Source organism: Vicugna pacos, chromosome 9, assembly GCF_048564905.1.
Source record: "Vicugna pacos chromosome 9, VicPac4, whole genome shotgun sequence".
Lineage (NCBI taxonomy): Eukaryota > Metazoa > Chordata > Mammalia > Artiodactyla > Camelidae > Vicugna > Vicugna pacos.
The window spans coordinates 15031953-15046296 of record NC_132995.1 but is presented as its reverse complement, the minus strand read 5'-3'; the positions used below and the strand labels follow the sequence as shown (position 1 = coordinate 15046296).

The window sequence follows — 14344 nt, the reverse complement described above, 5'->3', positions numbered from 1 at the left end:
GGATGGGAAAATGGGTACAGTTCGTTTTGCCCATCCCGCTGTGATAGCGCCTTCTCGCGGGCCCCGAACCAGGCCAGTTAGGGTAGAGGTCTCGGTGTGTGATGGTGATGGGTATTTTATCTCCCTCACATATCAGACCTGATCCCCTCCCCATGCTCGCCGTATACAAGGGATGTCTCAGATGATTCTGTAGAGATCATTTTCATTGTCATTATCATCGCATAGTAACCACACCGCACTTACCAGGCCCAGAGAAGTTAAGCCACTTGCCCAAGGGCACACAGCAAGTAGGTGATGGAGTTAAGACTTGAATCCAAGGGGCTTACCTGTTGAGTCTGGGCTTTTAGTCCCCATGCTACATGGCTTTGGCGGTGTCTAGGGGATAGATCTGCCAGTGGACCCTTTCCGCAGAAGGGCCTCCAGGAGCCAGCCCAGGGCCCAGGCTTTCTTGTTTCCATCGTCATGGCTTAGCTGTCATACCTGTCTCTAGCCTGCACTGCCCACAATCTTCCCAACCTGAACAAGAACGGCTGACTTTGCCTTCAACCCTTCATCCTTCTAATGGGCAGGCCCAGTAGCTCCACCAAAAATATTTCCAGAATTTCATCCCTCACCCCTAACCCCAGGCCCTCATCCTGGTCTTTCCTTCATCTCTACCACCTGGACTATGGCAGCAGCCTCCCCTGTTCTCCCTGCTCCCTCCTCACCACGCCCACCCCATATGCAGCTATAGGTACCTAGGAACACCTTTTACATCAGCGTCCTCCTTGAGGTATCTGCTTTCTGGACCTTACTCCAGGTAAAAGCCAATGTTCCCAACCACAGCGCACAAGACCCTATATGAACTTTCCCATTATCTCTCCAATCTCACCTCCTCTCACTCCACTCTAGCCACGCTGACCTCACTTGCTCCTCCTCACCCCAGTGCCTTCACACCGGCTCTTCCTTCTGCTGGAATGTTCTTCCCCCAGATACCTGGTTCCCTTTCTCCTCTCAGGTTTTTGCTTATTGGTGTCTTTTCAATGAGACCTTCTCTGCTCCATCAAAAATTGCATCCCAACTCCCCCTTTCCCCTCGACATACTCACTTCCTTCCCTGCTTTAGTGTTCTCCATAGCAATGCTGCCCTTCCCCAGTTTACACCGTAGATGTTGGGGCATGTGCAGGGGTTCTTCTCCCTGGAACTTCTAGGCCAGTTCCTTCTCATCATCCCGGTCTCCGCTCAAACACTCTCCTTAAGACAGTCCTCCCCCTCCCACAGCCCATTACATTTTCATTCATCTTTATAGCACTTAATCACAATCTGAAATTGTCTTGTTTATTAGTTTACTAGTTCATCTTCTACTCAAGCAGAATGTGAGCACCATGAGAACAGGATTTTTGTCAGCTGTGTTCACTGCCATATCCCCAGCTTGGCACCAGGCTCAGCAAAGGGTATGAGGTGCTCTTCAAAACCAGGTACAACTCTCCCCAAACACTCAACCCTTGTTCTACTCAGAGGATGTTTTGCTGACTGCAAAGATTCAAGCTGGGGTTGGCAGGGATCTGGTACCCACGTAATCGCTGCTGACAGGGGTCGGGTCTTAGGCCCAGGTTGGCCCTAAGGTAGGTGCAAGGGGTTCATAAGAGGAGGTGGTGGGATCCAGGCCCTGGAGGGAGGCACTACTATGCCCCCGGCATGGGTGGTGGGACTGGGCCAATTCCATGTGCGACGCGTCTCTCTTCCTCTCTCTTCTATCATCTGTCCCACGACATTCTCTGTCCTGGTGCTTATACACTGGGAGTCTGAGTGTCCAGGAGCTCAGGCTTGGCGTCCAGTGTGGGAGGTGCAGGACCTTGGGCAAGGACCACAGCTATTTCGGGCCCTCCACAGATGATGGTGAAGGCTTGGGATTCCTCAGGTCCAGGGTGCTAGGCCGCCCAGGCAAAGAAGTGGTAGAGATGGAGGACACAGGGGAACGAGGGAAGTGAGAGGAGGGAAGGAGGGAAGGAAAAGGTTGGGCAGGGGGAGAAATGGTGAGAAACAGGGAGGTAGAGATGGAAGGGAGGGTGTCAGGAAACAGAAGAGATGTGAGGAAAGAGATGTGAGAATCAGAGAGACACTCAGGAGGGAATTAAGAGGTGTGGGAAAACAGGGAGAGAGATGTGGAGGGACAAAGACAGGGAGAGAGAGATATGGGGGATGGGAGAAATGTAGGCACAGAGAGACAGGGACATAGATATGAGACAAAGATACAGAAGAAGAGAGACATGGGGAAGGGGGAAGATAAATGGATGACAGAGAGATGGGGGGCAGAAAGACAAAGGTGAATGTGGGGGAGAGAGGAAGAGATTGGGGAGACAGGGATGGAATGGGGGCAGGAGAGGCAGAGAAAGACGCTGTCAGCCCAGGGGCCCCAGCAGGCTCGGTGAAGAGCCCCAGGCCTGGGTCTGAGTTCTGTCCTCGCCCCACTGTGTGTCCCTCTTGTGCCCCGGCATGGTTCAGGCCCCGGTCTCCAGGGGCAGCCACTGGAGCTCCAGCTGACTGCTACTGTCTGGGGATAGGAACTCCCTGCTGCTAGGTCTGCTGAGCCTTCAGGAAAGACCAGAAAATGTTTTAAAGCATTGTAGAGGCCAAATAATTCATGTCTGTGGGCTAGGTCCAACCCACTGGTGTCAGCTACCGAGGGACCTCAGGGGCTTTCTGAAACCCCCTCCCACCTCCCTTGTCCAGGCAGGAACCTGGGACCTGGGACCTCAAGCTTGACCCTGGAGTTTGAAGCAGGGAACACACCTGGTTAAACTTTGATTTTTAAACACACGATCCCCCCAACCCCCAGCCCTGGAAAATACTCAGCGGTAAAATAGAAGGGCAAAGGGTCCTTAGATCCGGCCCGGAAGACTAGGATAGAGTTGCAGACTCAAGTTCTTTACCTGCCAGGCAGGGAGCCCTCCAAGAGAAGAGCACAGGCCTCCTCTGGAGCCAGACACCAGGGTTTGAATCCCTGCTCTGCCACTTACTGACTTTGGGCAAAATACTGGACCACTCTGTGCTTTGGTTTTTTCATCTGGAAAATGGGCACAAGAGCAATATCAAGGTCATGGAGAGCTTTCAATGAGTTATTAACTATGTCTGGCAGAGAATAAAGGCTTCTTAAATATTATTATTAATAAACGGGGCGGCCACTACTCAGCTCCTACCGATAGTTGCTTGCCATTGCCAGATCGGTTTTTTCAAGCCCGAAATTTGGAAACACGGGTGAAATGTTCTAAGGACTGGACTCCGGTATAAAGGGGACCGCAGGCGGGTGGGCCAGGCGGGGGCACTCACCGCGCACAGCAGGCCCCGGCGCGCGCGCGCCAGCAGGCTCTCGGCGCGCAGCTGCTGCGCCAGCTGTTCCAGAGCCCGCAGCTGCGCCTGGTGCCGCTCGTGGCGCCGCTGGAGCCGCCGCACCCGCCGCTGCAGCGCTCCCAGCGCCGCGCCCAGCCCCGCCCGGGGGTGCTGGGCCGAGACTCCAGGGCGCGGCCCCTTGGGAGCCGGCAGGGGCGTCAGGAACACGGTGGCGGGGGCCTCGGGGCCTCCGGATGCTGGCCCCAGCACCACAAGGTGTACAGGGCCAGACGCTGGGACCGCTGGGGCAGGGGACTGGGACGTGGCCTCCTGCGGAGGCGCAGGCAGGACTGGTTTCTCGGCGCTCCGGGCATTCTGCTGCCTCTGGAAGACAAAGCACGGGGTGGGGGTGGGGGACATCAGGGCTGGGCTCCAAGGGAGATTTCCTCAGGAGTGGAGGGTTCGGGATCAGACTCCAGGAAGGACTTCCCTCAGTAAGGCTAGACCTCAGGGAAGAACTTCTTCTCTTAGGAGGGGGGGCTGAGAGTCAGACTCCAGGAGGGACTTCCCGCAGGAGGGGAGGCCTGGGGATCAGACTTCAGCAGCGGGACCTCCCTGAGCTCACCTTGGCGGGCGGCGCCCGGGAGAAAATGGAGGGCACAGCATCTGGCCGTAGGTAGCGCACACCCCAGCGCCACTGGAAGCAGGAGGGGGCGAAGTGCTCGCTGCACAGGTGCTGATGGCAGCTGGGCACCCAGTGCTCCCGGCCCATGTGCCTCAACCAGGCCTGCAGCCGGGGGCCATCCTTCAGTGGGAACCTGCCGGAGGGGGGGTGGTCAGCGATATCAGGTCCTCGCTACAGACACGCCCCACAAACACCCGAGGTCCACGGACTCCAAATCTCGGCCTCCCCTGGGCCAGAATCTGGCCCAGCCTCCCAACCAGGCTCTCTACCTCCTCCCCACATCCACTCCTTAGGCTCTCCATCTTTTAAACACCTGGCATCAGCCTACCTCTCCCACCCTGGCTGTCCCTCGCACCCAGCCTCTGTCCTCTCCTGGGTGGGTTTTTGTAACAGCCCCTTCCTAGTTTCCCTATCCACTGCCACTCTCCCTCCCACCCCTGGGCCCCCAGTCTGCTCCTCCACATGAACCTAAGGGAGCAGTTTACAAAATTGGACAAATCTAGAATGTGGAAGACTCCACATTCATGGCTGTAGGGGTGGAATTATGGATTAAAAGAGATTTAAGAAACATCAACCCAAAGGCAGGGGTTGCAACAAACCATTCTGCAAAAAGACATTTTAACACAGTTGGGGGAAACTGAACATGAACTGGGTATTAGATAATTGCAAGAAATTAATTTTGGTATGCATGATAATTGTATTGGTTTAAGCTTCTAAAATAGTCATCTATTGGGAAAATATTCTGAAATACTTATGGATAAAATACCTAATGTCTGGAATTTACTTTAAAATATTGCATTAAAGGTGTATGTGGGAGGAAGGTATACAAAAAAGATTAGCAAAATGTTGACAACTGGTGTAAATTGAGTAATGGATACATGAGGATTCATTTAAACAACTCTATTTTTTGTGTATGCTTGAAAACACATCAAAAGGTTTTTAAGCAACTTAACAACAACAACAAAAACAATAACCCAATTGAAAAATGGGGAAAAGGACTTGAATAGATATTTCTCCAAAGATACAATGGCAAACTAGCATATGAAAAGATGCTCAACATCATTTATCATTAGGAAAATGCCAATCAAAACCACAGGTATCACCTCATAACCATTAGAATGGCTACTATTTAAAAAAACAAAATAACAAATGTTGGCAAAGATGTGCAGAAACTGGAACCCTGGGCACTGCTGGTGGGAATGTAAAATGGAGCAGCCCCTGAAAAGTAGTATGATGGTTCCTCAAAAAATTGAAAATAGAATTACCTTAGGATCCAGCAATCCCAGTTCTGGATATAGGCCCCCAAAACTGAAAGCAGGGTCTTGAAGAGATATTTGCACACTCGTGTTAATAGCATTATTTACAATAGCCAAAAGGTAGGAAGAAACCTAAGGGTCCATCAGCAAATGAATAGATCAGCAAAATGTGGTATATACATTCAATGAAATATTATTCAGCGTTAAACAGAAGGCAATTTTGACTCATGCTATAATGTGGATGAACCTTCAGTACATTATGGTAAGTGAAATAAACCACTCACAAAACCCCCAAATACTGTATGACTCCACTTGTATGAGTTATCTAGAGTAGTCAGATTCACAGAAAGTAGGACAGTAGTTGCCAGGGGCTGTTCTTGTTCAGTGGGTACAGAGTTTCAGTTTTGCAAGATGAAAAAGTTCTGGAGATGGGTTGCACAACAATGTGAATATGCTTAATACTAATGAACTTTAAAATGGTTAATATGGTAGATTTTATATGTCTTTCCACAATTAAACATTTTTTTAATTAAAAATTTTTTTTTATAAAATGAACTAAATAAAAGCTTTCCCAGTGGGAGTGGGTGGGGATTATCTGAAAAGGCAACCTCTACAGGTGTCCCACTACTCCTGTGACTTGGTGCCATTGTCCCCAACATCTGTTTTTGCCCTCTTTTATAGCAATATACTTTCTGTTTAGACCTGGGCTCAAGGCTGCCCACAATAAAGAGCTCATTTCTCAGGTTCATTTGCAGCTAGGGGTGGCCACATGATTAAGGCCGGGCAAGTCTCTGTTTTATGGCAGCTGCCAGAAACTGTGAGAAAAGGTTTATTTTAAGCTGCTAATTTTGGGGATAGTTTGTATGTAGCATTAGGTAACTAATACAGTCCGTCATCCACATCCCACCTTCATAGTGTCTTCCATATCTGTGACTTTACTTAATATTTTTCTTAAAATGGACCAACTTTAAGTATTAAACAAGGATACCTTTTAGAAACTTTATACCCCCTGAAAATGGAAAACCAGTATCAATTCCATAAATAGGAGTTAACCATAAAAACACCCGGATACCTTTACTGGCTGTTCTCTCTTTGTTAAAAAGGAAGAGTAAGGAGTGTTAGAGAGTGGGGAACAGCACTATTCTTAGGAGAAAAATAAACTCTGGCATGTGCACACAAAGGAATACTATACAGCTGTGAAACAGACTGAAGGCACTGTATGAACTGACATGCTACTGTTTTGGCAAATATTATGTGAAAAAAGCAAGGTTCCAAATATAGTAATATATCAGCATTTAGCAATTGTGGTAGGCTGAGTCATGCCCCCCACCAAAAAAGATATCCATATCCTAATCCCTGGAACCTGTGAATATTACAACTCATGACAAAAGATGTAATTAAGCTAAGGATCTTGAGACGGGGAAATCATCCTAGATCATCCCCATTGGCCCTAAATGCAATCACAAGTATTCTTATAAGAGGGAGGCAGAAGAATATATTACCACAGATGAAAGAGGGGAAGGCAATGTGACCGTGGAATCAGAGATTGGAGTGATGGCCACGAGCCAGGGAATGCCTGACGACACCAGAAACTGGAAGATACAAGGGACAGATTTTCCCCTGGAGCCTCCCAGCGAATGCAGCCTTGCTGACACCTTGATTTCACAAGATTTCTTTTTTTGTTATTATTGTTTTATTTTGAAATAGATTCACAGTAAGCTTAAAAAGAAGTACAAAGAAGTCCTGTGTACTCTTCAGTCAGTCTCCCCCAACAGTAATGTCTCAACAACAAAAACAAAACCAGGAAATTGCCGTTGGTACAACTACACAAATCTTACTCAGATTTTGCCAGTTTTCTATGCACATATGTGTGTGTAGAGTTGACCCTTTGATTTTGGCCTAGTAAAACTGATCTGGATTGTGAGAGAATAATTCCTGTTCAGTCACCATGTTTGTAACAGCAGCTACAGAAAACTAATGAAGGGGGAAATAAGAACATACATTCAGATTTGCTTGTATTTGCATGGAGAAACACTGGGAAAGACACATAAGAAACTAAAGAGGCCACTCTCGGGGAGGAGGTGGATCGGGTGGGCAGAGGTTGGTGGCAGGGGCAGAAAAGCAAGACTTCTCTGGCAAAAGGCAGAAGAGAGGGAAGTGGGGGGGGGCAAGGGCTGACTCAGACAAGAGCCGCAGCATCCAAAGAGCAGAACCCCCAGGCACAGAGCCAGGGACTCTGGCTGCTGCAGTTCCTTCAGCCTCAATCTGAGATCCAAATGCTTTCACCAGCCTCATTCTGCCTGGACGGGCACATAAAATCCCTTGTAGCAGCACTTCCCACCCGCTCCTGGGCAGAGACTGCCAACTGATTACTCCATACGCATGCTCGTCTTCTTCCTTAACTAACAAACTGCAACTTCCACAACTTTTCCCGAGGCCACAATGTTGTGCCCTGCTGAACAACTGTTTCCTAGCTTCCTCTGCCATCGGTGGGGCCCTGTAACTAAGTTCTGGCCAGTGAATACTTGTGTGTTGTGTGGGACATCTGGGATGGTACCTTGAACGTGAAGGATGGTACCTTGAAACGGAATCAGAAGTAGCTCAAGGGGCAAAGGAGGAAAGCGAGTATCATTTTTTAAAAAACCAAACAACTCTTCCTAATTTGATCTTGTTTTCATTCTCTTTTGTTTCTCCGGATGGCAACATTTATAGTGGAAAATGTCCTCCTCTAAAAATCTACCTTAAGCGGACAACCAGTCCACTTTTGTAGAATATTTCAGTCTTGCCGGTCATCCCATCTAGAGCACTGCTAGTTCTCTTCTTCATTACTAATATAACTCAAAATGTCTTCAGGGTGGTTAAATGCCCAGCTAAAAGACTACATTTCCCAGCCTCCTTTGCTGGGAATTGGGTGTAACCAATGATGAAGAACTCACCCTCGGGTTGGCTTGCTGGGTTGGCTTTGGAAGGGGACTGGCTCAGTACAGAGTTGAGCCCCTTTTGCTCTTCCTCCCTTCTCTTTCCTCTCTAACAGGAATCGTAGGGCCTGATCGCTGGGACACCCGGCAGCCATCTTGGGCAGAAGCTCATGCCAAGGATGACATGAAAGATGGGACCCTCATCCCTGATGACTGGAGCTGCCACACCAGTGTTGGTCTGCCAACCTCTCTACTTGTTGCATATGAGAGAAAAACAAACCTTATGGTAGACTGTACTATTGTTGAAAACATTTGCTACCCTGCCCCACACTAAGATACACATTTTCCACTCCACTGACATGAGGCTTGCTATAGACTTGCTTTGGCCAGAGCAGTAAAAGTGACATGGGCCACTTCTAAACATACAGTGTACCAGGAGCCATGGGGTGATTCTCTCTATTTTCTCTTCCTATCCATCCCTCCACATACACACACAAAAAGACCAGCAACGTTCTATGTAGGAGCAGCTCCTTCAGCCAGAGTCTCCAGTTAAGATACAGCAGAGCAGGGCCACACATGGCCTGCAAAGGATCCTAGTGTGAGTGAGAAATAAATCTCTGTTGCAGTAAGCCACTGAGATTTTGTGAGTTTGTTACTGTACCATAATGTAACCATACTGATTCCTACAGACCCCATAATTTGGTTAAGCTGCTATCATTTCAGGACTTTGTGAACTGCCAGACAGATGCAATTCCTGCATGACAGGCTCCCCCATGAGAGATGACTGTCAGTTGTTCCTAAAAGAGGCTAAAACACAGCTAATGAATGCTTCCTCTGGCACCCAGGCAGGACTTTCCAGTTATCTCCTAGGAGTCACTTCCTTCAATGTTTCACCTTCTTCTGGGCTAGCATCTATGCCTGCTCTTGAATCTCCTTTGAAAACTGCTTCTCACTCAACTCTTATCAAAATTCAGGGAGGGGCCTTGAGGTGGGAATGGCTTAGCCTGGGTGAGGAACAGCCTGGTGGGATTTAAACAGACAGGAACTGCTTTTTATATGGTTACTGGCTGCTAAGTAGAGTTGTCACTGTTCTCATTATTATATGTGAAGCACTGAGAAGAGTACCTGGCAAACAATAAGTGTTCTCTAAGTAAGCTATTGTAGCTGTAAGGGAGGCAAGCATGGGAAGCAGGGAGACTAGCAGGCAGCTATCACAGTGTCCCGCTAAGAGATGATGGTAGCCTGGACTACGCTGCGACAGTGGAGGTGATTAAGAAGTGGTCAGACCTGGATTGTGGGTTTTTCCCTCTTATTTCCTAATAGTTTAGTTAGGAGCCTGCCATTTGCATTTATAACTGTATAGCCAAGGTGTTAGGTGTTTTGCTGTGCTTGCTGCAGGTTGGGGATGCACTGGTAGGTAGAGTCAATGGATGGGTTAAGGGACTAGATTGGGAGCAGTAGTGCTGAGGAAAAGAATGAATCAAGTTGTGTACTCAGTTCTTCAGTGTCTGACCCCTCACCTACTCATGAGCAAGAGCAAGAGCAAGATCGGTCAGGGTCCCGGTGTCCAGCAGGGGCTTACTTACTCCAGGAGACACCTAGAGCTGCTGAATTAATAAACAGTGCCAGAGTGATAGATTTTTAAAAGCAAGTCTGGGCATACTGATTCAGGTTCAAAGACTCCTCTGCACTCCTCCTTCCCTGAACCAGGGTCCCTCAAGGGATAGCTGGGACACAGTGCTGGGTTTCCTGGGGAGCCCATCTGAAATGCATTCATTTATTCCATCCAAAAAGAATTTACTAAATATCCACTATGTGCCAGGCACTGTTATAAGTGCTGAGGACACCCCAGGGAGTCAGACAGACAAAAATCCCTGCCTTCCTGGAGCTGACATTCTAGTGGAGGAGGCAATAAATGAATATATCTAATATGTGGTATGCCGGACAGTTGTGTTAAAGGGAAAAATAAAACAGGAGGCAAGTAGTGAGAATATGTAGGACCGGGAGAGGGCTATCATTTTACAGAGTGGTGGTCATAAAGGGAAGAACTTTCCAGGCAGAGGAAATGGCACAGGCAAAGGCCCTGGAGCAATAATGTGCCTGATGAGCTAGCGGAATATCCAACAGGCAGACTGAGGGAGGGGCAGGAGGGAGATAAGGGGATCAGCTCCTGTAAGACTTTGTAGGCCTGTTTTGTGCCTGTGCCAGCCTGTCTTGGCTTTTACAGAGTCAAGTAGGAGTCAGGGGAGGGACCTGAGATAAGGAGGGCCCTGATATGACTCTGGTGTTCACAGTTTCCCTGTGACTGTGTGTGGGGGACAGACTGTGGGAGCAGGCTGACGAATGAAGAGGCCAATAAAATAGCGCAATTGGAAGGTGCAGTCCAAGAAATTGGTTTATTTACCAGGGCAATAAGGGAGACTGCACACCAGAGGTCCTGTGAGGAAGCCTTGCCAAACAGAGGAAAAAAGTTTTTGAGTTTGGGAGATGAGTGAAATTCAGGTGAGGTGTAAATGAAATAGAGTTTAGATAGGTTCAAAGCAAAGAGAACTGTGGGATCAAAATCAGGTCTAGATGGCAAAGTGGGCTCAGGGGCCTGTCTCCTTGGAAGCAATAAAGTTTGGATAGATGTGAAATACTGTGTCCAGAAACCCCTTACGCAAAGCTCAGCACCTGGATTGTAAACCAAGGTTGCTATTCTGTGTCAAAGTGACAACTTTTCCCGGCCCTAGGTAAGATGTTTCATTCTTACTGATGTAATTTCAAACAGCAAAGTCTGCGATAACCTATGACTTTAGAAAACAAAGCTTCCTAGTAAGAAAGCAGTAGTCATTCAAAGATGAGGAGTTTCTTCACTTTACATGTGCAGCAACGTCCCTGAGAAAAATATAACAATATTTTTTCCTATTAACTCTTCAGCTGGCTTTTCCCGTGTCTGTTAAATAAATGATGGGGGGTGCCTTTTTTTTTTTAACAGTTCAGGCTAATTTTTGCTTTCTCAGGTTTGAGGAAAGGTAGGAGATAAGCATGACGCTAAGGGTTTCTAGCCTGAACAACATGAAAAATGGAAAGCTATTAACTAAGATAGGAAACGTTATGGAAGGTTTTGGGAGAGACAAAATCAGGAGCTTGGTTTCGGGTGTTTTGAATTTGAGATGACTCTAATTAGTAGAGATGGTGAACGGGCAGTTGTAGGCTCTTACCGAGCCTGGACCATACTCACTTCTCTACACAACCCTCCCCTTCTTCCGCTCGCCCCGTTCACCACCTGCAGTTAATCGTCTACCCCTGCTGTTTTACGCATCTGCACCTTTACAGGTATCGTGTTTATTGCTAGTGAAACGCCGGGAATACCATATTTCCACCTTATTTACTAGACGCCTGCAAGCTGGGCCAGGTGCCCTGCTCAGCGTATTTATCCTCGGGCCCCGCCCCCACAGGGCCCGCCTCCCTGCAAGCCCCGCCCCTCGCTTGTGCTCACTTGTAGAAGCTCACCGGGCGGTTGTCCGCGCCCAGCTGGCCCGCAGTGTTGGAGCAGTTCGGAGCCCTGCAGTACTTGGGCATGGCTGTCCAACCCAATTGGGTTTTTCCGGGTCTGCAGCCTTACTTTGGTCCTCGCCGAGCGCCGCCAAACCCCACCCCGCCCGCGTGCTCTCTGCCTGCCTCACGTGACGGCCCTTAGTGCCTCGTCACGTGCCGGGGGGGAAGGGTAGGGAGCGCCTGCGTACTACGCACCCTGCCGCGCTACAACAGCTACGCCCTCATCACTTGGCAGATGGTGAAAAGCGAGCACGTCTGCGCAAAACCAGCTCTTAGCCAACCGGACCTTATCACGTGTCGAGGGAGGGCAGCGTCACGGCGTTTCTGAGTCTGCGCCAACCCTTCAGTCTCTTCAAGCTCCACCCTACTCTAACATCCGGGCGACTGCCACTGTGGGGCTAGTCACTCTGGGGTGGAGTGGAGGTCAGCAAAAAGCGAGGTGAGACGGCTTTAGCCTTAGCCTCGAAAGTTAAGACCTGTATATTTAGTGAATGATGAAAACACAGACGGGATAAAAAATACCCTACAACGCTCGATCAAGCATCAAGTTGACGGACGGTGGCTCCACCTTGCCAGACACTCTGCTCCGCCCCTTAGCCCTCATTGGTCAAAACAGCTGCCCGGCAACCCTAAGATTGGTTAGACCAGCGGCCTGCTGCGTCCAATGGGCGGCGGAGCCGGCTTTCCCGCGGACGTTCGCTATTCGAGTGAGCCGTGGCGGCGGCGGCGGCGGTTGAGGAGTGTAACGGTCGCCTGACTCCGGCGCGACGATGGCGGCCTTGGGGCCCGGAGGTTACGCGCGGAACGATGTAGTCGAGAAGCTGCCATCCGTCATGGCGGGAGTTCCGGCGCGGAGAGCCCAGTCCTCCCCGCCCCCCGCTCCACCGGTCTGCCTCCGGCGGCGGACGCGACTCTTGGCGGCGCCCGAGGATACAGTGCAGAACCGGGTGAGGAGCTGCTTGCCCTGCCCATCCCAGTTCCAGGTTCCCTTGGCCTTCCTTGGTCCCGCCCTTAGATCTTTGGCCCCGCCCATCAGCCCCCAGCTTGTACCCTTCAAGCTGCTCTCTGGCCCGCCTGGTCCCCTGAGCCCCGCCCCCTGAGCCCAGGCTCCTCCTCCTGTCCCGTCTCCTCCTCTTTGGGGTACTGCTCATCATTCCTGGCCCCACCCTCAGCCCCTGGAGTATTCCCGGGGTTTCTGCCTGGCCCTGTACCTCGGAGGGCACTTTAGTTTTGCTAATCACCTCTGAGTCCAACCTTCCTGCGTCACCATTAGACGTCTCTCTGGGCCCTTCCACTTTCGTTGATCTCACCCCCTGCTGGGTCTTTCGTATCCCTACCAGCGTTCAGTCCCTAGTGCAACCTATTCCAACTCTCCCTCAGCTCTATCTTGCCTTCTCTCACCCCTGCCTTCTCTTTCCTTCTTCCTTACCAAGGTGGGATTCTTATTCCATATTGCCACCCTAAATTATGGAAAATATGTGAGTAATATTTGTAAAATCTCAGCAGCACGGCCCCGGGTGGGGGTGCGGGTGGGGGGCGGCGTATAGAACATCTCCCTAAATCCTGAGACTCAGAAACAGATTTTAGAGTAGGTAGAAGAAATTCCAGTAGCACAGCAGCAATTTAAAAAACTGTTCTCCAACTCCCTGAGCAACAAAGTCTGTTTTTATAAAATGGAGATAAACAGTAACCATGGTGTTGCAGGGAGATGAAATGAAATTGTGAATATGACCTACTTGGCACAAAGTCCAGATAAAGGGTCGATAAGTGGTAACTGTTGGTGAATTTCATTCCTGCTCTGTGGCTTCCTGCTGCACTCTGATTACATCACCCACACCTGACTGCAAGGTGCCAGACGGGTGGCCTCTGCCCAGCTCTCTGGCCATACTTCCCTGCTCCTCCCTCTCATCAAGGTTCATACTAGCCTGCTTTCTGTTTTCCGGAGGCTCCAGGCTCTTTTCCGCCTCCTAGCCTTTGTGTCTGGTGAGCCTTCTTTCACCAGGGCTTTTTCCTGCAGTTTACCGGGCTGATTCCTCATCCCCAGAGTCTCAGCCTGAATATCCCTACCCTGAGAGGCCTTGAACTCCAGCCGCAAGCAGACACCCACCTTAACCTCTGACCAGCACCCTCTACTTCATAGCCCTTATCTTGTATGTTTCTGAAAGTGCCTTGTAAGGTCTAAACTGTATAAAGAAGAGGAAAACATTAGTCATTTCAGAGAAGCAGTATAGCCAGGTGGTTAAGAACACCACCTCTGTACCCAGACTGCCTGGGCTTTATGTATTTATTTATTTTGTGGAGGGATGAGTTAATTAGGTTTACTTAATTATTTTTAGAGGAAGTACTGGGGATTGAACCCAGGGCCTTGTGCATGCTAGGCATGCACTCTACCACGGAGTTATTCCCTCACACTGCCTGGGGTTTAATCTTAATTCTGTTCCTCCTTTTCTGAACTTTTCTGTGCCTCAGTTTTCTCATCTGTAAAATGAGGATAATAATGTTAGTGTTGCCTTATAGAGTATTTGTGACGGTTAAGTAAGCTCACGTATCTTAACTACTTAGAACAACACCTGGCACATTGCAAATACTCTATTGGTGTTAGGATTGTGTATTTTGGGTGACTGATGTCATTTATT

General features: G+C 49.3%; 2 protein-coding genes across 10 annotated transcripts in view; one reads left to right on the top strand and one right to left on the bottom strand.

Annotated features, from left to right (window-relative positions):
- Nucleotides 1-1295: 1295 nt before the first annotated feature.
- On the bottom strand, nt 1296-11906 carry THAP8 (THAP domain containing 8). Of its 6 annotated transcripts, none has more exons than XM_072967163.1 (5): nt 11664-11906; nt 3935-4127; nt 3310-3693; nt 2913-3046; nt 1296-1910 (listed from the first exon to the last, which is right to left on the bottom strand). In XM_072967163.1, the coding sequence occupies exons 1-5, from the start codon at nt 11730-11732 to the stop codon at nt 1770-1772; spliced, it is 921 nt and encodes a 306-aa protein (XP_072823264.1). In that variant the 5' UTR covers nt 11733-11906; the 3' UTR covers nt 1296-1769. The 6 variants fall into 6 exon arrangements, 5 of the variants coding, with proteins under 5 accessions (XP_072823264.1, XP_006217158.1, XP_015105728.1 ...); XR_004187033.2 differs by having other exon boundaries at nt 1722-1910; nt 11650-11906; XM_006217096.4 differs by lacking the exon at nt 2913-3046 and having other exon boundaries at nt 11650-11906.
- A 484-nt stretch (nt 11907-12390) lies between these two features.
- The window catches only part of WDR62 (WD repeat domain 62), a 42070-nt gene continuing 40116 nt past the window's right edge, over nt 12391-14344 (top strand). For all 4 annotated transcript variants that reach the window (XM_072967161.1, XM_006217097.4, XM_072967162.1 and 1 more), the window contains exon 1: nt 12391-12655. In XM_072967161.1, the coding sequence (XP_072823262.1) occupies nt 12479-12655 (177 nt within the window). In that variant the 5' untranslated portion in view covers nt 12391-12478. The remainder of the gene's footprint in view (nt 12656-14344) is intronic.